At 39.7% G+C, this 25,887-nt stretch overlaps 2 protein-coding genes across 5 annotated transcripts in view; one reads left to right on the forward strand and one right to left on the reverse strand.

The window, feature by feature from the left end:
* Positions 1-25,887, reverse strand: part of CACNA1C (calcium voltage-gated channel subunit alpha1 C) — a gene marked incomplete at both ends in the record, with an annotated part of 717,827 nt that overhangs the window by 685,458 nt on the left and 6,482 nt on the right. The gene's annotated exons all lie outside the window — the stretch shown is intronic.
* DCP1B (decapping mRNA 1B) overlaps positions 1-25,887 on the forward strand; it is a 61,660-nt gene that overhangs the window by 3,411 nt on the left and 32,362 nt on the right. For 2 of the 4 annotated variants that reach the window (XM_080661220.1, XM_080661221.1), the window contains exons 2-3: positions 1,189-1,229; positions 6,964-7,091. In XM_080661220.1, the coding sequence (XP_080517346.1) occupies positions 1,189-1,229; positions 6,964-7,091 (169 nt within the window). The remainder of the gene's footprint in view (positions 1-1,188; positions 1,230-6,963; positions 7,092-25,887) is intronic. The other 2 variants (XM_080661222.1, XM_080661223.1) reach the window with 1 other exon arrangement.

Raw genomic sequence — 25,887 nt, forward strand, 5'->3', positions numbered from 1 at the left:
AGTGTGGTTTTCACCAGAATTACAGAGTACTTACACTTTGATTGATTTTGGTAATGGATATTAATAATAAAATACTGAGGTTAAATAGAATGCCGAAATTAAGCCATGTAAATAGCAAGTGTACATTTTAAATTTTTAATTATAATAGTCCGATTACTAGTTAAACAAATGGGTACTTAAATATTTTTTATAATGTAATGTACTGATGAGCATTTTTATCAGGGGATGGGATCTTGCCTTTGTTGAAATGGAAAAGAGCCTTTCTGAATGAACTAAAATGATATCATTTTAACTTTACCACTTCTCCCAGTTTTTCTTAGGCAGATTTCTTGAGTCCTAGTTTGGTAATGTTTCTAACATAATTTCAAAAATCAAAACTTGACTCTGGCCTGGCCAGCGAGGCTCAGTGTCAACCTATGAACCAGGAAGTCACAGTTCAATCTGGTCAGGGCACATGCCTGTGTTGCAGGCTTGATCCTCAGTGAGGGGCATGTAGGAGGCAGCCAATCAGTGATTCTCTCTCATCATTGATGTTTCTATCTCTCTCCCTCTCCCTTCCTCTCTGAAATCAATAAAAACATATTAAAAAAGAAAAGAAAAAAAAAAAAAAACAAACCTTGACTCTGTTCCACACCCAGTAGGTGATTGAAAACAATGGCATTGTTGCTGTCTTCTATGTAGTAGTCAAAGTAGAATTATTGGCACATCATCTGCTCTCCTAGGTGACAGGATAGAGCAAGAGAAAATGAACCCAGAAAACAAAGAGAAGGGTAATGAGATGCATTCATCAGTGATTTCTGCAGCTTGCCATAGAACCTGTTCAGAGGGCAGAGGAAAGGCAACACATTTCTTGTAACTCTTCTTTCTAATGAGATCCATGGAGCACTTTATTGTTTCAGCTATCCCTGCATTTAATAAAGGAAGATAATGATGGTTTATTTTGCAAAAGAAAAATTACTGCTTCCTGCTGCTTAATCAGCAGAGCTATAGTCAGGCAGAGATCCTGCTTTTCTCCTTTCCTGAAGAATAACCCCTCTTAAATTAAATGTTGCTTAGATTTGGTCCCACTTGAAACTGGGTAGAATTCCTGTTCTGTAAGAAGTTTATGTTCTTTTATCCTCTTTGAATGTTTACTATTAATGAAGAGAATCTACATATTTTGCTGTTTGTTTTGTTTTTATGTTTTAGGAGAAGACTGATGTGGAAGGAACCTTATTTGTTTACACAAGGTAAGAGTACTTTTAGAAAGGAACTGACAGTCATTCTTTAGTTGTAGTTTTATTTCTAAGACAAGTAAAAGAAGTGAACCATGGTTTGAAGTTTTTAGTTGACACAAGGGAATACTGAATAATGTCACCTGGGATAGTGTGACATTATTTCAAAATATAATTTTAGAACATAATTTAAGTTTTCAGTATAGATGAACTTAAATCTTTGTGTTTTCTAAAAGTAGCATTAAATGTTTATTCTTTAGTTCAAACAAATGGTACAAAGTTCTTGAATATAATGCATTAGCAAAGAGCTAGAAGTACACTATTAAGAATATTAGATTATTTAATCAATATTTAGAAAGGGTCCAGATATTTATCTTTAAAATTTTTATTTTTTAATTACAGTTTACATTTATTGTTATTTTGTATTAGTTTCAGATGTTCAGCATAGTGGTTAGATAATCATATACTTTTACAAAGTATTCCCCCCAATATTTCTTGTACCTAACAGGCACCATACATTGTTACAATATTACTGACTATATTCCCTATGCTGTTCTTTATACCCCCATGACTATTTTGTAACTACCAATTTGTACTTATTAATCCCTTTACCTTTTTCACCCAGTCCCCAACCTCCCTCCCTTCTGGCAACCATCTGTCAGTTCTCTGTATCTATGAGTCTGTTCCTGTTTTGTTTGTTCATTTATAGTGTTCTTTAGATTCCACATATAAGTGAAATCATATGGTATTTGTCTAAATATTCCACACCCAATAGGGTTTTATTGATGTCTCCCCTACCACCCTTGACTATTTAAAGAAGCATGATCCAAAACTAAAGATGTCTGAGTCCTCCATTATTTAGTTAATAGAATATGTTTCAGGATAGATTTAATACACTCTTTATTTTGTGAATAAATTTAATAAGTTCATGTTATTAATAACTTATATCAAATATTGAAAGTGGAAGGGAGGGAGGTAAAGAGAGAGCGAGAAACATTGATGTGAGAGAGACACATCCTTTGCCTTTCTCACTCGTCCAACTGGGGTGGGGATCAAACCTGCAACCAAGGTATGAACCCTTGACCAGGAATTGAGCCTGTGACCCTTTGGTGCTCAGGCCGACACTCTAACCACTGAGCAACATCAGTCAGGGCTGTATTTTGTCTCATTAGCTGAACCTTTAATTCATATAAAGTGTCATAAAGTCCATCACCATCAATGAGGGTGCAAAGATAAATACAAAGGCCTACTACTAACCCTTTCAGGGCTAACAGTCTCATTGGGGACACAAAATACACACACACAAGTATATATTTTTCACAGATGCACTCACATTTAAGATAAACAACAATGTAGACAGATTACCCTAAGTGCCAGTTGATAGGTTATAGGCAATGAATGGTCTGTTTAGGTTGTAGAAAGCTTTATAGAATGGTGAGTCCTGAGTCAGCCTCAGGAATACAGATAGAACTTAACATACTTAGAGGAGAGAGGGAAGGGCAGTCTCAACAGCAAGAATGGCATAAGCAGAGACATGAAACCTATTATAGTGATAAAGGGACAGTAAGGGAAATAACTCTGGCGCAGAGTTTACATTGGCTTATATTAGTGAGAAGTTAACAGTAAGGGTAAAGCAATTTTGCTGCCTTGGAATGTCAGACTAAGGATTTTGAAATTAATTTTCTTAGCAGTATGGAGCCATTGAAGGTTTATGAACAGGGGAGTAATAGAATTACAACCAAATGTGTGAGAAAAGTCAGTGTGTCAGCATTATGAGGATGCGTTGGTTCTAGAATAAATTGGAGCAGGACATTGAGAAGATACTTGCAGTGGAGATGAGATGATGAGAGTGTGGACCAGAGGCATGGAAGTTGAAATGGAAAGGATTTATTGAAATAATGCATGTATAGAGGGAATGGTAACATTTAAAAAATAACATTAAGATTTTGGAATGGAAGACTGAGAGAATGACAATTATTGATGGAATGGAAAAATAGATCAAGAGTCTGGTTTGAAGAAAATTTCTTTTGAAATAATTATTTTGAAGTGATAGCAGGGCATTCAGATAGAGATGTCCAGCCACTCAAGTGGGATCAGGGCTGGAATACAGAGTTTGGAGTCATCTGCATTAATTTGGTCACTGAAACCATGAGAGAAAATAGGTTCTTTGAAGGAGAAAGAGGAAACTAATGAAACCTAATGGTTGGTTTTAGAGCCAGCAGGATACAGAGAAGGGTCAGCCATAAAGGTAAAAGCAGACTAGAACAATACAAAGAGGCCAGTTGTGGGCATAGCCAGGAACAGTGTGAGTCTGTGTGTAGGTGGAAGCAGAAGTGGGAGTGGGAAGAAAGGTCTGGATGGGCAAGGCCATCAGAACAGGTAAGGAGGAGGTTAGTTTATTCAGTTTCAGAAAAGTGGTGGGAGTGCTCAAGAGTTGTTGGCTATAGTAGTTTACACTGTGTTCCAAAACATTCTGAAAGCATGGGAGCACACCACCAAGTGAGCTTGTTCAGGAAAGACTACTTTTAAGAATTCTGAAGAATGAAAAGAAAAGCAAGTGATTGAACTTTACTGTGTGCCAAGCACACAATATGCATTCTCATTCATTTCTGAAAATAAGTATTATTATTTTAAGAAGTAAAAGAAAATATATTAATATGCATTAATGATTTATTTTGGGGATTTTTAGTAGGGTTATTTTTTTTTTTTTTTTTTAGTGTACCCAAACCAAATGTAGGGTTGTGTTTTCAAGTACTTCTTAATTTACTTTGAGTGGATCTGTCAGTTAAAAAAAATAACATTAAATTGAGAAATCCTTCCTTATATCTTTATATCTTAATCTCCAAATATAACTCCTCATTAATAGGACTCCCTTTCCCCTACTATCTTCCCCAAGATCCCCCCAGCCCCCAGTGCCAGATTCTAGGACAGGGGTGGGTAAACTTTTTGACTCGAGGGCCACAATGGGTTCTTAAACTGGACCGGAGGGCCGGAACAAAAGCATGGATGGAGTGTTTGTGTGAACTAATATAAATTCAAAGTAAACATCATTACATAAAAGGGTACGGTCTTTTTTTTTTTATTTCAATAGTTTTATTCATTTCAAACATTTTAACAAGAAGAATGTAAACACTAATTATTATAATTTGAAACTTCAAAAAATGGAGGAATCATAGCACAATAACATACCTTATATTGAAGATGGCAAAGGCAAAATAAAATTGCCTAACAAAGGAAAGGTACAAAAGCCTTTCAAATTAAACTTAAATATAATAAAATAATTTAAAACTAAAACAAATAGAAAAGAACAAAATGTGTAAACAGTAAATTAAACATTTTCTTTAGTGCAACTTCCAAATTATGCCCGGGACGTAGATGTAGATGGCAATGTAGACTGGGTTGAAAGGTTTTTGGTCTTTAAAACATCAGCTTCAGTGGGAATAGTGTTGTTGGTCTCCTTTTTAGCTAATGTTCTGATACTGTGCTCTCCAGGGGCGTGTCTCCCTACATCACCACGATAACGTGTCTACGCATTCCCAGGGTGATGTGTGTGTTGGGGTGGGGGGGGGGACGCGTCCGCAGGCATTACAAGGAGCCTCTGGAAGATTGAGAGGTTGTTCCTTCTACTGAATGGGCGGATATAAATCCGCCCACTCAAAAGAAGGAGCTTCGGCCGTGTTTCCCGATGTTGCCATGTTAACACTGCTGCTGGTGAAGGAGCGGAGGGGAGAGCAAGAGAACCCTCCGCTCTTTCGGCTCCTCGGGCCGGATAGAACAGCCGAACGGGCCGGATCCGGCCCGCGGGCCGTAGTTTGCCCACGGCTGTTCTAGGATGTTGACATCTTTCCTCTGCAGAGAATGACAGAAAGCTTATAAAAATCAAAAGGGAGTTTTGGGTACAAGTAATAGAGCTGCCAGTGATATCTTTTGCTCTGTATCCATACTGAGAGGTTAATAAAATACTTGAAGAGTCAAATCTGTTTATGTGTAAAAATACCTAATCTTATTTAAAAAATTTTTTGTCTTCTTTTTCTCTCATGTCTTCTTTTTTTTAATAGAGTTCATAGAGAACCCACTAGTGATTTCTGAACTTAACACTTATAAAAGACTCTGTCAGAGATCTTTGGAAGTCAATTTTCATTCTTCCTCAGAATTTAAGTTGAAATGATTATCATGATTATGTCTGGTTTTGATTATATGCCTAACATCACTTTACCTCTCTGTAAAATGAATTAGACAAGGATTGGCTTCCATCAATTTTAAAATTGGAGGGCTCAAAAGGAAATGCTGTAAGTGGTAATGTAGCTGTATTTTACTTCTTTATCAGTATCAAATCAGATATTAAGCTTATATCAAACTAAGATATAAATACCTTGTTACTCATAACACTTCTGTGGATTTGTTACGCTGGTACTCTAGTTTAAAGTAAATAAATGAATTCTGCTTTCACTTTCAGTTTGTGAGCATGTGGGATTTCATTTGTCACAGAAGCTGCGTAGTTGAATTGCTATATGGCTGTCACCCAAGGGTAGTTAAATGCAAATGTAGTCATTAGAATTTATACTCTGTATAATTTGGGTTCTTTCTGCCTGACAGAGAGTAGGCACTGAAGGTTTATTAAATAAAAATAAAAAGTCACTAACTGCCACATTTTTATGGAGAAAAACTTTATAGTAATTTATCTATAAAGCTATTTGCTTTAAAGAAAACAAAAGATTGCTTTGTACATTAAATTATATAAACTTTTAATTGTACTGTATTTCCTCGCCAGTTTATTGACCAGAGTTGCATCATTTCTTTAAAAAGTTTCACTGCTTTTAATTTCAGACCAACACTAAGATTTTCTGTGAAAATTTTCTTTATGTAATTGTGATATATACCCTTTATTAACTATCATGTAATTACCATCTCCCCCTTAAAGGAATTTATAATCTAGATAGGGGAACAAGATATATATAGTTAAACTAGAGGCCCGGTGCACAAAATTCGTGCATGGGGGGGGGGGGGTGTCCCTCAGCCCAGCCTGCACCCTCTCCAATCTGGGACATCCCTCTCACAATCCAGGACTGCTGGCTCCCAACCGCTTTTGCCTGCCAGTCTGATCACCCCCTAACCACTCCCCTGCCAGCCTGATCGATGCCTAACTGCTCCTCTGCCAGCCCGATTGTCCCTAACTGCCCTCCCCTGCTGGCCTGGTCACCCGTAACTGCCCTCCCCTGCCGGCCTGGTCACTCCCAACTACCCTCTGCTGGCCAGGTCACCCGTAACTGCCCTCCCCTGCCGGCCTGGTCACTCCCAACTACCCTCTGCTGGCCAGGTCACCCCTAACTGCCCTCCCCTGCCGGCCTGGTCACTCCCAACTACCCTCTGCTGGCCAGGTCACCCCTAACTGCCCTCCCCTGCCGGCCATCTTGTGGTGGCCATCTTTGACCACATGGGGGTGGCCATCTTGTGTGTTGGAGTGATGGTCAATTTGCATATTACCTCTTTATTAAATATGATAAGTAGAATTTGACTTTACCAAAGGATTAGTAATGAGAGTCATGCTGCATGTGTTACATAAATTAATACATTAGTGCTATTAGCTACTAGTAAAGAATCATTGCTTTATATATGTGCAGTCTGCTTGCACAAAGCTGTATAGACTTACAAAAAGGTCAAAGGCACATTTGGAATGTAGTTATACTAAAAATATACTATACTGAACAACTTGTCTTTTGATGTCCTTTCCACCCCTTGTGATTCTTAGGTCTGCTTCTCCAAAACATGGGTTCACCATTATGAATAGGCTGAGCATGGAAAATAGGACAGAACCCATTACTAAAGACCTGGATTTCCAGCTCCAGGACCCTTTCCTTCTCTACAGAAATGCCAGATGTGAGTTTTTCTTAATGAATGGGTAGTTTCATTTCAGCAGTTTTTCCAAGTTTTTAAAACTGTACAGTGTATGTCATTGGGCTTGTGTTTAGTGTCAGTGATTCTAGGGGTCAGGATTGGTTAGCTTGAGAAATGCATGCCCACTTTCTTTCTTGGGAAAGTTTACATGAAAACATTGTGAATATAATGATGTAAGTATTCAAACCCTGTCTTCTGCAATGAGACCACTTTGCAGTGTGAACCCATTGGAGATTCTAAGCCTGATCAGTGCTGGGTGAAGAGTTTTGGGTCAGGAGACTACAGAGGGGGCACCTAGGTGGTGCTGTAGGACACAGAATGAATGATTCAGCTGGTAGCACTTTTTGTGTGTGAGCCTTCTGATATTATGTTTCAGGGAGAGGACTAATATTCTAGAATTGCCATCTTTTGAATATATAGCAAAGCCCAAAGAATTTTAGTCATTAAGAATTTCATAATGTTGAAGTCTTAGGTAACTATGTGGTCCTTGTCAGATTTGAAACAAGGTAGAAATTGCCTACCCAATATTCTGCTTATTTTACTCGTGTATTTTATCTGACCACTTGTGTTGGACTATTGGACAGCCCAGAGAAAAATTGATGGAAAATATTTAAACTGCAAGAGCATCTATGTGTGTTTGTGCATGCACATGCTCTGTGCTTGTGGATACCTTTCAGAAAGATCTTGCAGTTAAATGTTTTTCATTCATTTTCCACCCTGCTTTTTGAGCTCAAGATATAAGAATTTGCTACTATATACTATTCAGTGTAATCTTAATAAGGAATGTAATACAAGTGATATTTGATGTTATAACTCCAATGAATTGTTTTGAAATAAATATAACATCCTTTTAATGATATATTTACTTGTAATTATATACATATAATTAAGTTATCATGATAGGTGGTCATCCTATTATTTAGAGAATATGAGTAAATTTTCATGAGAAAAAAATGAAAGCTATTAATGACTTACTAATGATAGATCCTGTGAGTGAAATATTTAGTAAAATAGATAAATATTTTGCTTTCTATTCCTATTTCTTTGCTAGAAGGTGTAGTTTCATCAGTTGTAGCTTGTAGTTTGAGTTGTTTGTATAGTAACATCAGGTTTTATTTTCTTTTTTGAGATTATTAGATTCTATGTCAAATAATATATAATTTAAATCCTAATAAATAGCCATATAAATAAATATAAAATAAGTGAATATTAATAACTTATAGTAATCATTTTTGGTAGCTTACTTTGTATAAATATTTAGTCTAGTTAGTACAGATACTATTTTAAGTTCTTATTATAATATTATGTATCACATATTATGTACAAAAATATAAGAATTACAAACTCTTTAATGTGGTTGATTTTAAAATTGACTTTCCTAAGTCCCAGAGGATTTATCTGATAGGTAATAGTATTCAAATCTAATAAAAATATATTAAGCCTCACCTTGTTCCGGGCCAATGCTAATATGGTAGTCTAACTACATGTGGCTGTTGAATACTTGAAATGTGGCTTAGTCTGAATAGAGCTGTGCTATGAGTGTAAAATACACATTGATTTTCAAAGACAATACAAAAAAATGTAAAAAAAATTCTCAATTTTATATTGATTTAACTGTTGAAATAATACTTTAAATATGTTGAGGTAAATAAAATGTTATTGAAATTAATTTCACCTGCTTTTTATTTTTTTATTTAAAATTACATACGTGATTCACATGTGTGGTTCACCTTACATTTCTATTGAATGGCAATGTCCTAATCATTTTCATTTCTTTTACTATATTTTACAATCACAACTTTGTAGGGTAGACATTTTCACTGCCATTTTGCAGATGAGCAACTGAGGTTCAGTGAGGTGACAGACCTGACAGATATTCACAGATTCTAATTTCTCGTAACTTTTTCTTAGAAATACTAATATTTTTGTTTTATAAAAATGAGAAACTGAGGCTAAAGGAATTAAGTAATTTATCATGGGCCATGACTGTTTGGAGATGGAAACAGCATTGAACTGAAAAAGCCTAACTTCAAAAGCCCAGGCCCGCCCAGCCAGTGTGGCTCAGTGCTTGAGTACTGACCCATGTACCAGGAGGTTGCTGATTTTATTCCCAGTCAGGGCACATGCCTAGACTGGGGCATTGATCCTCAGTAGGGGGTGTGTGAAGCAGCCAATCAGTGTTTCTCTTTCATTGATGTTTTTATATCTCTCCCTTCTCCATCTCCCTTCCTCTTTCTTGAAAAATCAATAAAAACATATTTTAAAAAAGCCCAGGCCCAAGCAGTGAAAGTACTAACACATGAATGATGTATTGAGCAAGGTTTACTTCTCACAAAAATACTTAATCTTTTTATTATAAACTCTAGTGTTTAAAAAACAAGTTTCTTTTGTAAAAAGTTGAGTATCTGTTGTATCCCAGTTATTAGAGAGGAGACTATCAAATAAAAACTAATGTAACAAAAAGCTAAATTTTACCATTTCTTTCATATTATTCCCTTTAGTAACCTTTTATTATGTTTTCCATTTCATATCTAAGTAAGATTTTGGTATATGGAGATATATTTTAGAAATGTATTTTCCCAAATATATAATAATATTTAAGATAATTTACAGACAATAATGACAGGTAGATTTCAGAGCTAGGCCAACAGCTTGAATATATCATTGTCTATGCTAAGAAGTTCTTTTGAACTGCTTGATTTTATTGAAGACATAAGCCTGGAGTTTAGAGCAAATTATAAAAGGCAAAATCAAGATATTTAATATCAAAGGAATTTTAGAAAATTCCTCAGTTTTAAAGTGAATTTATTTGGGTAGTTTTGTATTCAAAAAGAAATACAATTTAAATTCTTTATTGATATTTGTAGGATCTGGGAAAATTTGCTAAATTATGGGAAATGGTACACTGAATGGAAGTGAGAGTTACAAACAGTTCTTATCTTTCAAATAAGCCATGGCCTAGAAGTTCCCTTTTAAAGTGATTGGTGGTATTTTAGTTACAGACAGCAGATTAAATACATTCCTGAAACTATAGAAATGACAATAAAGGGGGGAAAAGATATAAACCCACAAGAGTGTTGGATGCATTTCATGAAAAAGATTGAGTAAACAGGAGAGAAGAAGACATGCTATGATAGTTGTATTGTTCATAATTATTAACTTTGTCTCCTTGCAGAAGATTGTATCTCTGTTCTGTTGATGTCAGACTTGATTATATACTTTGGTTCCCCCTCAACCTCTCCACCCACACTGATCCCTCCAGAAGGATATTATGTGGTCACCTGTTGAACTCAAATAAGAATGAATTGCTTTGACAAATGAAATGTGGGTAAGAGTGATATATGTCACTTATGAGCACATACTTTAAGAACTAGCTCATGATTCATCATGTCTCTTTTCCTTCTACTATGATGACTAACAGTATTCTAGGCAGAGGCTGCTCTGTCAGCCTGGGTCCTGAAATGAAAATAACATGGTACAGAGGTAAAAGCAACCCATGACCAACATGTAATGTGTATGAGAAATAAACCTTTGTCATTATAAGCCATTGAGATTGTGGGGTTGTTTGTTACCGCAGCATAACTTGGGCTACTGTGACTGATGCACAAGCCATCAAAGAAAAAAGGGATCCAAACACAAAATGGAGGTAAAGGAATTCTGAGAACTATGATAAAGAGGAATCCCATAATGACTCCTATGCGATTAAACTAAAGATAATTCAGTCTAAATTAAAGTAAAAGGGTAGAAGGCTTCAAGATGGGTGTCCAAGGAAAAATTTATAACTGGTGGTATGAATCTATTGAAACATTTACAGTTCCTTTTAAAGAAAGTTTGATTATATAGGAACATTGAAAACTGAGGGAGTGGGAGGAACAGTAACAAAATGAAGCAATTCTTAATTCCTGGGAAAACAAAATATTGTATAAGAAAGGAAATTTAATAGTATACCATATGGCTCTGCAGATCGTAATACTTAATTAAATTATAAGCACTGAATGTGAAATTATACTGGAAGGGTATGTGTTTGTGATAGTGTGTGTATATTGTCAGAGAACTAAATCCTCCTCAATAGATTTTAAAAATCAAGAAGTAGTGTATGCATGCTATATAGTAAAAGAGATTTAAATGTCAGAAGAAAAGTTGGACAAGAAATAAATGGAGAGCAGAAACAACTGTTATGGATAGAATTAAGATAGTTTTGGAGGAACAATAATTATAAATGTAATGGCTAGAGAAGAGTTCTCTGTGTCAAACCTTATAGTATTTGACTTTAAACTTATGTACATGTATTATTTTGGTAAAGATAAAAATTAAAAATATAACTGGATATCATTGCATTCATAAAAGCAATGTTTTAATTGGTGGTTAGGTTTTTAAGTCAACTCACAAGAGCCTTTCTAGCCCATTGTATACTTACCTAAAAGTAGCACACTTAACATTATAATGATGTACCTATGAAATAAATATACTGGTAGCACTAGTGTGTATAGCATTATTTCTATAGGAAAATTCATTCAAGAGTAAAACTTGTGTAGATCCCCAAGAGTATAACATCCTTAGCAGCAGGGCAGAGGACTTGTAGTGCCCATTTATAGTAACAGATCATTTATAAAGCTAGATGTTCCCATGAATTATATGGTCATAGTAAAATAAACTTTGAAGCCTTCACAGTCTGTTGCTAAGCCTTAGTTCTATATTGGTTCTGCATTTCTGTATTGCTCTCCTCTTTATTCCCACCTCCATTCCGGTTCAGGCTTTTATTACGTATTACTTGGGGCATTTCATAACTCCTCATAACAAAAAGACATTAAGCTTCTGGCACCAGCCAAGATAGAGTAAGTTCACTATAACATTATCTATCCCACTGGTTATAACTAAAAGTTATAAAAAATCCTAATTGAGGATTCTGAAAATAAGCAATAACAGGCATATTGGGGAGGGAAGTAAAAACCTGGAGAACAACCAGTATGGTGGTGAGTTTCCTGATTTTATTCTTTACTTCTTTATCTCCTGGCTTTGACTCAAGAGTGGGCCAAGTCACAGAATTGTGGACAAGAACAAAAACAAGAGAAGCCCTACGTTCTAGTTTGGGGTCTAGAGAAATCGACTCCCATGAGTTACAAAGTGTGAAGAGAATTGCCCCCTCTTCCCTTTTTTTTTTTTTTTTTCCCTCTCCTAGCCCTACTCTGAAGCCAGTTGCAGCTGAACTACCACTGTGTCGGTGATGGTGGAGGTACAAGCACATGAAGGTCCCAGGAAACAACCTGTCACTGCCAGAGGAACTCAAACAAGGGCCCTTGTGGTCTGGAGTTTGGGGGAAATCCAATTATATATTTTCATCTTTGTTTTGTTTCACCTTGTGAGCAGCCCAAGCTATGCAGACTGTCTGACAGTGTGAGAAGTTAAAACTCTAAAAACTACTCTGCCTGTCTGGCTATAGGTCCCTGATTGCTAGAGAGTTGGGGAGACTGGAGGAGAGAGCTGGATAAGGAGATCCCCTAATTCTGTACATAAACTGACACTTGTGAGCTTCATATACATGAAGTATAGCCTAGTCTCACTTGTGAGCTTCATATACATGTAGTAGAGCCCAAGAAACATAGAAAAGACTTTGAGAACTAACCTACAATACAAACCACCATCCAAGTTCCAGACACAAACAGCTCTGAAAATGAATCTGACATGGGAACCATTGCACACAAAAGGCAAGATAGAACTTCTTGTCTAAACATAACCAAATTGATTGTATTCTCAAACAAAAAATCAGCATTCTCTGGAAAGTTTTAAGAGGACTCAAAGTCTCACAATATTATCAAAATGTCCAAGAGACAATCCAAAATTACTGATAAAAAGAACCAGAAAAATATGACCAAATCTCAAGGGAAAAAAGTCAACAGATGGCCACTCTGAGATGATCTAGATGTAATTGTAAGACCATGGCTTTAAGACAACTTTTATTACTACACTCCATGAGGTAAAACTGAATACTCTTTATTTTATTTTATTTTATTTTATTTTATTTTAGCGAGAGAGAGAAGCATTGATGTGAGAAAAAAACATTGATTGCCCAATTGGGGATCAAACCTGCAACCTGGGTATGTCTCCACCATCTTTTGGTGTATGAGACAATGCTCCAACCAATTGAGCCATACTGTCAGGGATAAAACTGAATATTCTTGGAATGTATGGAAAGGTAGAAATTTTCAGGAAAAAAAATAGGTATAAAAAAGAATCAAAGGGAAATTGGGGAACTAAAATAATACAGTATTCAATGGATGGCCTGACTCATAGAATAGAGATGATGGAGAAAGGAAAAGTCGGTGAACTCAAAGATCAGTAGAAATTATCCATCAAGAATATAGAGGGAAAAGATTAAGAAACAAACAAAAAGACCCAGGACAGCCAAGATTTGAAGCAACCTAAGTGCCCATTAATAGATAAACAGATAAAAAGTTGTGGTACATATAAACAATGGAATATTACTCAGCCATAAAAAGGAATGAAATCTTACCATTTGTAATAGCATGGGTACACCTGGAGAGTATTATACTAAGTGAAATAAGTTTGACAGAGAAAAACAAATACCATATGATTTCACATATAGGTGGAATCTGAAGAACAAAATAAACAAACTAGAAACAGACTCATAGGTTGCCAGAAGAGGGGGGAACTGGAGGAGGGCTGGGTGAAAAGGTGAAGGAATTAAGAGGTAGTTACAGAAGAGTTATGGGTATGTAAAATACAACATAGGGAATATAGTCAATATTTTAATAACCATGCACGATGAATACTTGAAATATAAGGGTGACCATGTGTAAAGTATATGATTGCCAAATCACTATGCTCTACTCCTGAAACTAAATACAAAATAATGAATGTAAACTTGATAATGAAAACCTCTCAACAAAATACAAAACCCCCTGGGCTTCAGAAACCTGCAGGGCAATATCAGGTCTGAATTTGTGTCATTGAAGTCCCATAAAAGGAGAAAAAGACTGGTTTAGAAAAAATATTTGAAGAAATATGGCTTACAACTTTAAAAATTTGATGAGATAATTATATAGATTTAAAAACTCAATGAATCACAAATAGGATAAACACAAAGCCATGCCCATAAACATCATAATCAAACTGCTGAAAAACAGATTTTTAAAAAATCTTGAAAGCAACTAGAGGGAAACAATACATTACATATAGGGGAACAATATTTTGAATGACTATAGATTTCAGAAAGCATGAAGTCTGGGAGACAGTGGAGCAACATTTTAAAGTGCTGAAATATAAAAGAACTGTCAAGTTAGAACTCTTATCTCCAGTGAAACTATCCCTCAAGAATGAAGGTGAAATAAAGATATTATTGGATAAAAGAATATTGAAAAAATTCTTTATCAGCAGACCTGCTCTAAAATAAATGCTAAAAGTTTTTCAGACTGAAGGGAAATGCTAAAGGGAAAATGGGAGCTGCAGAATGAATAGCAACAGAAATAGTAAAAATATGGGTAAATAGACTAGATTTACTTTTTTCTTTTATCAAGTTTTTAAAAATATATATGACTGTTGAAAACAAAAGTAATAATATCAGGAGGGGTTTAATGTATGTAGATGTAATACATGTGACAATTACAACATAAATGGGAGCATAAAGGGATCTATCCTATATAATAAAGAGCTAATATGCTAATTAGACCAAACAACACAATGACTGTCTGGACAACCTTCTGGATGAAGCCAGGGCTGTGAGGGCCGGCTGGGCTGCGAGGGGCTGTGAGGGCCAGCCAAGGCAGCTGAGGCTGCGAGGGCCGAGCCCCTTGCATGAATTTTGTGCATCGGGCCTCTAGTATAGTTATAAAGCCTTTATATTTTACTTGAAGTGATAAAATAAAAACTGTAGTAGACTGAAAAGTTAAATGTATGTATTATGATTCCTAGAGCAACCACTAAACCCCCCTCCAAAACAGAGATATGACCAAAAGATAAATTAAAATAGAATATTAATTTTTCAAGTAATCCAAAAGAAGGCAAAAAAAAGAGTATAAAAGCAAAAATCAGAGGAGACGTAAAACAAAAAATAAAATAGTATATCTAAACCCAACCATTTCAGTAGTTACATTAAATGAAAATGGTTTAAATATACTGATTAAAAGAAGGGTTTGTCAGATTAGATAAAAAATTATGACCCAACTATGCTGTTTACAGAAAACCCACTTTATTTATTTTGAACTGAGCAGAAATATTATCTTTGATGCCATCTATTCCTAAGATTCCTTCTCTCTCATTCTCTTTCAATATTTGATATTGTTTTGTATTAATACCAGATGTACAGTATAGCAGTTAGACAGTAATATACTTTACAAAGTATTCCCCCTGGTATTTCCAGTACCCACCTGGCACCTTACATAGCTATTACAATACTAGAGGCCTGGTGCATGAAATTTGTGCATGGGGGTGTGTGTCCCTCAGCCCAGCCTGCACCCTCTCCAATCTGGGACTCCTCCGTTAAACGGGCATTCAGACATCCCTCTCACAATCCAGGACTGCTGGCTCCCAACTGCTTGCCTGCCTGCCTTCCTGATTGCCCCTTACCACTTCTGCCTGCCAGCCTGATCACCCCCTAACCATTCCCCTGCCAGCCTGATTGATGCCTAACTGCTCCCCTGCCAGCCTGTTTGCCCCTAACTGCCCTCCCCTGCAGACCTGGTCACCCCTAACTGCCCTCCCCTGCAGGCCTGGTCCCCCCCAACTGCCCTCCCCTGCAGGCTTGATCACCCCCAACTGCCCATCCCTGCAGGCCTGGTCACCCCTAACTGCCCTCCCCTGCAGGCCTGGTCCCTCCCAACTGCCCTACCCTGCAGGCCTGGTCCCCCTCAACTGCCCTCCCCTGCTGGCCTGATCGCCCACAACTGCCCTCCCTTGCAGGCCTGGTCCCTCCCAACTGCCCTCCCCTGCTGGCCATCTTGTGATGGCCATCTTGTGTCCACATGGGGGCAGCCATCTTTGACCACATGGGGGCAGCCATCTTGTGTGTTGGAGTGATGGTCAATTTGCATATTACTCTTTTATTAGATAGGATTATTGACTGTATTTCTTATTCTATACATTGTATCTCCATGACTGTTTTGTAACTATTTGTTAATTCTGTCACCTTTTTTACCCAGTCCTCCAACCTGTCTCCATTCTGTCAACCATCAGTCTGATAAGAAACCCATTTTATTTTATTTTGTTGTTTTAATCCTCACCCATGGATATTTTCCCCATTAATTTTTAGAGAGAGTGAAAGGGACAGTGGACGAGGGGGGGTGGGGAGAGAAACATCCATGTGAGAGAGATGCATTGACTGGTTGCCACCTGCATGCGCGCCAACCCAGGCTGGGAATGAACCTACAACTTGACCTGGAATGGAAAGAGAGACCCTTCAGTCTATGGGATTGATGCTCTAACCATTGAGCCAAAACAGCCAGTGCAAGAAACCCACTTTAAGTGCAATGATATAGATATAGATAAGTGTAAAGTAGAAATATGGAGAAGGACAGACCATGCATATACTAATTAAAAGAAAGCTGGAGTGGCTATATTAACTTCAATCAAAGTAGACATTAGACAGGGGTGGGCAAACTTTTTGACTCGAGGGCCACAATGTGTTCTTAAACTGGACCGGAGGGCCGGAACAAAAGCATGGATGGAGTGTTTGTGTGAACTAATATAAATTCAAAGTAAAGGAGCAGAGGGGAGAGCAAGAGAACCGGATAGAACAGCTGGATCCGGCCCGCGGGCCGTAGTTTGCCCAAGGCTGCATTAGAACAACAACAACAAAATTACCAGGGATAAAGAGGGATGTTACATACTGATAAAAGGATCAGTTCTCCCAAAATACCTTACAATCTTTAATATATCTATTATACCTAACAACAAAGCTTCAAAATATTTTAAGCAAAATATGATAGAATTGAAAGGAGAAATGGAAAAGACCTGCAATTATATTTGGAAACTTCAGTGCTCACTTTCTATAATTGATTAACAAATGGACAGAAAGCAGGAAGAATATATATGAAAGACCTGAACAGCATTATAACAAACTTGACATAATTGACATTATATAACACTAGAGGCCTGGTGCACACAGTTCGTGCACAGGTAGGGTCCCTAGGCCTGGCCAGTGGTCAGGGCCAATCAGGTTCCCCACCTCTTCCTTCCCTCGCCACCCGCACTACCACCACATCGTTCCCCCAGCCCTCCTCAGCGCCCCACTGCCGCCTCTAGTTGCCCACACCTCATAGTGAGCGATCAAACTCCCAGTCTCCCGGTTGAACTCCTGAGGGGACACTTTGCATATTAGCCTTTAAATATATAGATTCCATCGAACAACAGTAGAATGCACGTTCCTCTCAAGTGAACATTCCCCAAGATAAATTTTTTGAAGGGTCATAAAGCAAACCTTAAATTTTTTTTAAAAAATGAAACCATACAAAGTGTGCTCTCTGATCACAAAGGAATTGAACTAGAAATCAGTAACAGAAGGATCTGGAACATCCCCAAATATTTGGAAATCAAACAATACCTTTTAAATAACCCATAGTCAAAGAGGGAGGAAGTTAGAAAATATTTGAGTTGAATGAAAGTGAAAATACAACATGCCAGATGAAACTGAATTTGGCTTAGAGGAAAGTTTGTAGCATCAAATACTTAAATGAGAAAAGAAAAATGGTCTCAAATGAATAAGTCAAGTTCCCACCTTAAGAAATTAGAGAAGGAAGAGCAAAGTAAACCAAGAGCAATCAGAAGGAAGGAAATAATAGAAATAAGAGCAGAAATCAATGAAATAGAAAAGAAAAAAGAAAATCAGTGAAACCAAAGGCTGGTTCCTTGAAGAGTCAATAAAACTGATAAACCCCAGGCCAGACTGATCAAGGAAAAACAAACAAACAAAACACAGAAGTAACAGGAATGAAAGAGGGGTTCTCTACAGACATTAAAGTGATAATAAGGGAAGTAATATGAACTACTCCATGCCCATAATTTCAACTTAGATGAAATGAACTAATTCCTTGAAAAACAGAAATCAACAAAATGTACTCAAGAGCAGATAACCTGAATAGTCCCATATCTTTAAGGAAATTTAATTTGTAGTTAAAAACTTTCTAACAAAGAAAACTCCAGGCCCACATAGTTTCTCAGATGAATTCTACCAAACATTCAAGGAAGATATAATACCAATTCTACAAAGTCTTGTCGAGAAAAATAGAAGAGGAAGAAATACTTCCCAACTCATTTTATGAGAGCAACATTATCCTGGCACCAAAATAAGACAAAGACATTACAAGAAAAGGAAATTATAGGCCAATATCTTATAAATATAGGCATTTTAAAATCCTCGACAAAATAATATTAATAACATTATTCACAATAGCCAAAAGGTGGAAAAACCCAAATGTTCATCAGAGGATGAAAGTCATATATGCGTACATTGGAATATTATTCAACCTTCGAAAGGAAATTCTGATACATGCTACAACATGGATGAAACTTGAAGACATTCTGCTAAGTGAAATAAGCCAGACACAAAAGGACAGATATTGTATGGTTTCACTTATTTATGGAACCCAGAATAGTCCAATTCATGGAGACAGAAAGGAATATAGTGGTTACCAGGGGCTGGGGAAGGAGGGAATGGGGAGTTAGTATTTAATGGGTACAGAGTTTTAATTGGGATGATGAAAAAGTTCTGCAAACAGATGGTGCTGATGGTTGTGCAACATTTGGAATGTATTTAATGCCACTGAACTGTTTTCTCAAAAATGGTTAAAATTGTAACTTTCATGTTATTTGTATTTTACCACAATAAAAAATATATACTAGCAAATTGAACCCAGGAACACATAAAAAGGATGATATATCATTAACCTTATAATTTGCATCTGACTTACCCCTCCAAAACTATTGCTAAATTATCTTCCTAAAACACAAGTTTGATGAAGTCATTTTCCTGCTCAAAATCTTAAATGCTTATCAAGTAAATTTTTTCACCTAACATTTAAAGCTTGCTATAGTCAGGTATAGTTTACTGGTCTGGCCAAGTCTACCATTACTCTTGGGCCCTTGTTTTCTAACCAAACAGAACTATATGCTTTTCTGGATTACTCTTTACTATTTCCATGCTTTTTTTTTTTTTTTTTTAAATATATTTTATTGATATTTTACAGAGAGGAAGGGAGAGGGATAGAGAGCTAGAAACATCGATGAGAGAGAAACATCGATCAGCTGCCTCCTGCACACCTCCCACTGGGGATGTGCCCGCAACCAAGGTACATGCCCTTGACCGGAATCGAACCCGGGACCCTTCAGTCCGCAGGCCGACGCTCTATCCACTGAGCCAAACCGGTTTTGGCCTATTTCCATGCTTTTAAACATGTTTCTTTTTTTCTTGTTTTTCTCCCTCATCCTGACCAGTCTCTACCAGATAAATTCTACTCATATTTCAAAACCCAAACTGAAACTTAACCTTTCCCTAATGTTTTTGTAATCCTTTCTAGCTGTGGTTTCTGGATGCAATATACTAGTATACTTCCTTTTTGTTTATTTTCCTAAGTGTTTCCTGAGCACTTGCATATTGATAATTGATTCTATACTAGGTGTAGCGAATACAATAATTAATAAGACACATCCCTCTTAGAGTTTACTATCTTAGCACAAAAGATGGACATATAAACATGTATGTTCAAAATAATATGCTAAATGCTGAGCTAGAGATACACAATGGTCGTTGACTAGTACTGATATTTTCCTTCTACGTAATATTTGTCTGGTTTCTCTATTACAGTGCGAGCTTCTTCAGGGCAAGGGATCTTTCTACTCACCCTCAGCACTCAATTCCTTGTATTAAGTGTGTGTAATGAATACTGAGTAGTGAGTTGTTTTTATTAGATTCCTTTATTCAAGGCAGCCAATAAAGTTAAACCAAAACAGCCCAATTTAAAAATTGGCAAAATATTCAACAGACGCTTTACAAAAGAAGATATACAGATAGTCAATAAAAAAATGCTCAGCATTAATCAACAGGGACTTTCAAGTTATTGTGTGTAATAATAGTTTATTCCTTTTTTTTTTTTTTTTTGCTTTGTAGTATATACACTGTATAGCATCAGTACATTGCAATCCATTAATCCATTCTCTTGTTGATAGGTATCTGAGTATTTCTAGTTTTGAACTATTGTGAATAAAATTTCCATGAACATTCTGGTTCATATTTTTAGGTGGATATATGCACTTACTTGTTTGGGGTTAATCAACCCTTCATATATAATATAGGGCTTTGTTTAGCTTTACTACAGTGGTCGGCAAACTCATTAGTCAACAGAGCCAAATATCAACAGTACAACGATTGAAATTTCTTTTGAGAGCCAAATTTTTTAAACTTCTTCTAACGCCACTTCTTCAAAATATACTCACCCAGGCCGTGGTATTTTGTGGAAGAGCCACACTCAAGGGGCCAAAGAGCCGCATGTGGCTCGCGAGCCGCAGTTTGCCGACCACGGCTTTAGTAGATACCACTAGACAGTTTTCTAAAGTTGAATACCTATGTGTTCTTTCTCCAATATATATATATAGAGTCGGGGTCCGTAACATCTGAAATGACTGAAGGGACTACTGAACGCCAGGCTGCGCGCACAGCAGGCTCAGGTGGGCGGGGACTGGCAAGCAGGCTGAACTGCTGACCTCTCAGAGAGAGAGAGAGAGGCGGGGCTGAGCAGCAGCCGCCCCAGGCTGCAGGCAAGGCCCAGAGAGAGAGATCAGCCCTTGCCTCTCTCTGGGCTTCGCCAACAGCCGAGCCCCTCTCTGTCCAAGAGGTCAGCAGTTCAACCCACTTGCCAGCAGCCTGGGGCAGCTGCTGATCAGCCCCGACTCTCTGATTAGGCCCGCAGACGCTGACTGGCATAGAAACCGACCAATCAGAACCAAATCTGGGTGAACTGCAAGAAGCTAATGGCTGCCTAGGAGGCAGAGCTTTTGATGCTGACTGGGATAGAAACTGACCAATCAGAACAAAATCTGGGTGAACTGCAAGGAGCCAATGGCTGCTTAGGAGGGGGAGCTTTTGACACTGACTGGCATAGAAACCGACCAATCAGAACCTAATCTGGGTGAACTGCGAAGGCAGAACCTAAGGTGGCGGCTGAGGAGGGATTTTAAGGGCAACAGCTGTTTGGTGTAAGGTGTAAGAAAGTGGTTCAATTTTTTAATGACCTGTTTGGCAGTATAGTACATATGGCTGGCTATCAGTCCAGATATAGGGATTATGTATTTTTGTCTGCCACGAGCATCTCCTCCTGCTGAAAAAGGCTCCCCCCACCCCCATTTAAGCAATCCTATCCTATATAATCTATCTATACAAATAGAAGGGTAATATGCTAATTAGACTGGGTCAACAGGCCATCTTCTGGACGTCCGACTTCCTTCCAGACAAAGCCATGGTGGTGGGGGCCAAGGCAGAGGCAATTAGGGGCAATCAGGCCAGCAGGGGAGGGCAGTTGGGGGCAAGATCAGGTCGGCAGGGGTTTAGGGGCAATCAGGCCAGTAGGGGAGGGCAGTTGGGGGTGAGATCAGGCCGGCAGGGGAGGGCAGTTGGGGGCAACCAGGCCGCAGGGGAGGGCACTTGGGGGCGAGATCAGGCCGGCAGGGGAGGGCAGTTGGGGGTAACCAGGCCGCAGGGGAGGGCACTTGGGGGCGAGATCAGGCCGGCAGGGGAGGGCAGTTAGGGGTGATCAGGCAGGCAGAGGCAGTTAGGGGTTATCAGGCCAGCAGGGGAGAGCAGTTAGGGGCAAGATCAGGCTGGCAGGGGAGGGCCGTTGGGGGCGAGATCAGGCCAGCAGGGGAGGGCAGTTGGGGGTGATCAGGCAGGCAGACAGAGGCAATTAAGGGTGATCAGGCAGGCAGGCAGGTGAGCAGTTAGGAGCCAGTGGTCCCATTTGCAAGAGGGATGTCCGACTGCCGGCAGTTGGATATCTCCCAAGGGGTCCCTGATTGGAGAGGGTGCAGGCTGGGTTGAGGGGAACCTCCCCGCCCCCGTGCATGAATTTCGTGCACTAGGCCACTAGTAATGTATAAAAGTTCTAGTTGCTCCATATCCTTGTCAACACTTGATACTGTTTTTCCATTTAATTTGAGCTATTCTGGGAGTTCTGATGTGGTATCTCATTGTAGTTTTAATTTGCATTTTGCCCTAACTAACTGTATTGAGCACTTTTTCATATGTTTATTGGATATTGAGTGGATATGTGCATTAAAATCAGAATGAGAATACCGCATAACTTACTGGAATGGCTAAATTTAACAAGATTGAGATTTCCAAGTGTTAATGAGGATGTGGAGCAATTGAAACTCTCTTACATTGCTGGTGGAAGGGTAATACAGAACAAACTTAAACATAATTATCAACACGTTCCACTCAGAGGTATTTACTTAAGAGAAATGAAAACATATAGCTTGTTCATAACAATGTTATTTATAATAGCAAAATAACTGGGTCAAAAGAAACAAATTCCATCAATAAATAGAGAAATTCGGTATACCCATATAATGGAATACTACTCAGCAATAAAAAGGAATGAACTACTAATCTATTCAGCAACACAGATGAATGTATTCTGAGCAAAAGAAGGCATCACAAAAGAGTCAACAACACTGTGTGAACCCATTTTTATGAAGTCTAAAGAATAGGCAAAACAAGTCTATGGTGATAGGAATCAGGAAATGGTTGTTTCTGCTGAGGTGGGGGTGGAAGTGGTATAATTGACTGGAACAAGATGTTTTATATCTTGACTAGAGGTCTGGTGCACGAGATTTGTGCACTGGGGTGGGGGGGAGTCCCCTCAGCCCAGCCTGCGCCCTCTCACAGTATGGGACCCCTTGCTCCTTACCGCCTGCCTGCAGCGGAGGCGGGAGAGGCTCCCACCACTGCCGCTGCACTTGCTAGCTGTGAGGCCGGCTTCTGGCTGAGCAGCGCTCCCCTGGTGGGAGCGCACTGACCACCGGGGGCAGCTCCTGCATTGAGCGTCTGCCTCCTGGTGGTCAGTGCGCATCATAGCAACCGGTTGTCCCGCCGTTTGGTCTATTTGCATATTATACTTTTATTATATAGGATTTGGGTGGTGGTTGATTACGTGAGAGTATATTATTGTCAGAACTCATGAAACAGAACACTTTATGTCTTAATTTTTTAAAAAGTAGAAATAATTGAATCTTATAAAAGAAGACTTTAAAGAAATGAATACCTAAGTATAATGTGTTATCTTTCTTTTTCACCCTGACATTTATTAACCACTGTTTCATCTAACCTCTATCTCTTCTTCTTAGTTTATTAGACTGTTAACACCAACTCTTCTCAAGTTTGTATCTTGGCTTTCTCAACCTGGAAATACAGCCATCCTTATTCTAAAATACATCTTCAGGACTTTATACCACCATGACACCAAAGGCTTTCATGTAATAACTTCAACTGAAAGTCTTAAGTAATTTCAGGTGATGGGAGTAGTTTAATTTAGTTCCAGATTGTTAGAAAGGCTGTGCACCCTTTCCTCTGGCTTGGGGCATCTGCTCTCTCCATATGGTCAGAGGAGAAAGATTTCCTTTTGCCTAGGGAAAGCTGAAAACCTGCACCACTTAATCTTTCTCCTGAGTAGTAGGAATTAACTCTCTGCTTCCCTCTCAAGGGTCAATCTTTTTAAAGTGAGTTTTCTAGCAGAGATAATCCTTAGCGTCTATTCTGCAGTTCTTTCCTTAGAACAAAATGTATGGTAAACAACTAATTAGATTTTAAAATAGAATTATAGGTCTCTTCTTGATGGCTATTATAGAACACACTAGAGGCCCAGTGCACGAAATTCGTGCACGGGGGGTGGCGGCGTTGTTTCTCAGCCCAGCCTGCACCCTCTCCAATCTGGGACCCCTTGAGGGATGTCCGACCATCCGTTTAGGCCTGATCCCAGTGGGCCTAAACGGGCAGTTGGACATCTCTCTCACAATCCAGGACTGCTGGCTCCCAACTGCTCACCTGCCTCTGCCTAATTGCCCCTAACCGCTTCTGCCTGCCAGCCTGATCACCCCCTAACTACTCCCCTGCCAGCCTGATCGACGCCTAATTGCTCCCCAGCCGGCCTGATTGCCCCTAACTGCCCTCACCTGCCGGCCTGATCACCCCTAACTGCCCTCCCCTGCCACTCTGGTCGCCCCTAACTGTCCTCCCCTGCAGGCCTGGTCGCCTCCAACTGCCCTCCCCTGCAGGCCTGGTCCCCCCTCAACTGCCCTCCCCTGCTGGCTTGGTCTCCCCCAACTGCCCTCCTCTGCTGGCCCGGTCACCCCTAACTGCCCTCCCTGCTGGCCTGATCGCCCCCAACTGCCCTCCCCTGCTGGCCCGGTCCCCCCCCCCCCCCCCAACTGCCCTTCCCTACAGGCCTGGGTCCCCTCCAACTGTCCTCCCCTGCAGGCCTGGTCCCCCCCAACTGCCCTCCCCTGCTGTCCTGGTCCCCCCCCCCCAACTGTTCTCCCCTGCAGGCCTGTCCCCCCAACTACCCTCCCCTGCAGGCCTGGTCTCCCCCAACTGCCCTCCTCTGCTGGCCTGGTCACCCCTAACTGCCCTCCCTGCTGGCCTGGTCCCCCACAACTGCCCTCCCCTGCAGGCCTGGTCCCCCAACTGCCCTACCCTGCAAGTCTGGTCCCCCACAACTGCCCTCCTCTGCAGGCCTGGTCCCCCCAAACTGCCCTCCCCTGCTGTCATGGTCCCCCTCCAGCTGTTCTCCCCTGCAGGCCTGTCCCCCCAACTACCCTCCCCTGCAGGCCTGGTCTCCCCCAACTGCCCTCCTCTGCTGGCCTGGTCCCCCCCAACTGCCCTCCCTTGCTGGCCTGGTCTCTCCCAACTGCCCTCCTCTGCCATCCTGGTCACCCCCAACTGCCCTCCTCTTCTGGCCTGGTCACCCCTAACTGCCCACAACTGCCCTCCCCTGCTGGCCATCTTGTGGTGGCCATCTTGTGTCCATATGGGGGCAGCTATCTTTGACCACATGGGGGTGGCCATCTTGTGTCTTGGGGTGACGGTCCATCTGCATATTACTCTTTTATTAGATAGGATTATAGGTGTAACTTTAATTTATTCCAAAGCGCCAATTGAAATGTTCCATATATACCATGATAAATAATAGCAGTAAGAGCGTCAAAACTGCAAACACAGATAAGTCATAATTTGGGAGAAACATTGCTCTCTAAGAATGCATTTTGTGAAATGTTTTCTCTGCCATTATATCACCATTAATTAGTTGAGAAAGCAGTGGCATGAGTAATGAATTATGGGCCCTGTGTGGACAGAGACTACATTTTATATCTTATTTGTATTCTGTGGTACCAAATAAACACAGAAAGCAAACAGATCTGGATAAGAAATAGATACATACAAGGTACTTAAAGTAATTCTCAAATCATTTATATTAATTCTAGAAGTGTTATATGTGTACACTAGAGGCCCAGTGCATGAAATTATGCGCAGAAGGGGGGGTGTCCCTCAGCCCGGCCTGCGCCCTCTCGAAACCTGGGACCCCTCGGATAGGGTCCCTAGGCCTGACTGGCGATCAGGGCCTATCGAGGCTTTCCTTCCCCCGGCTGCCACCCCCTGCCACTGCCACTGTTTGCCATCTGTGTGTGCTGCCCCCCCCCTCCCGCCACCGGTTGCCTCCCTCTGTGGGTGCATGGGGTGTGATTGCTTGGCTAGCCTGGGCTCCCTCTTTGGTGTGATCAA

Source organism: Plecotus auritus (assembly GCF_963455305.1).
Source record: "Plecotus auritus genome assembly, chromosome: 3".
NCBI lineage: Eukaryota > Metazoa > Chordata > Mammalia > Chiroptera > Vespertilionidae > Plecotus > Plecotus auritus.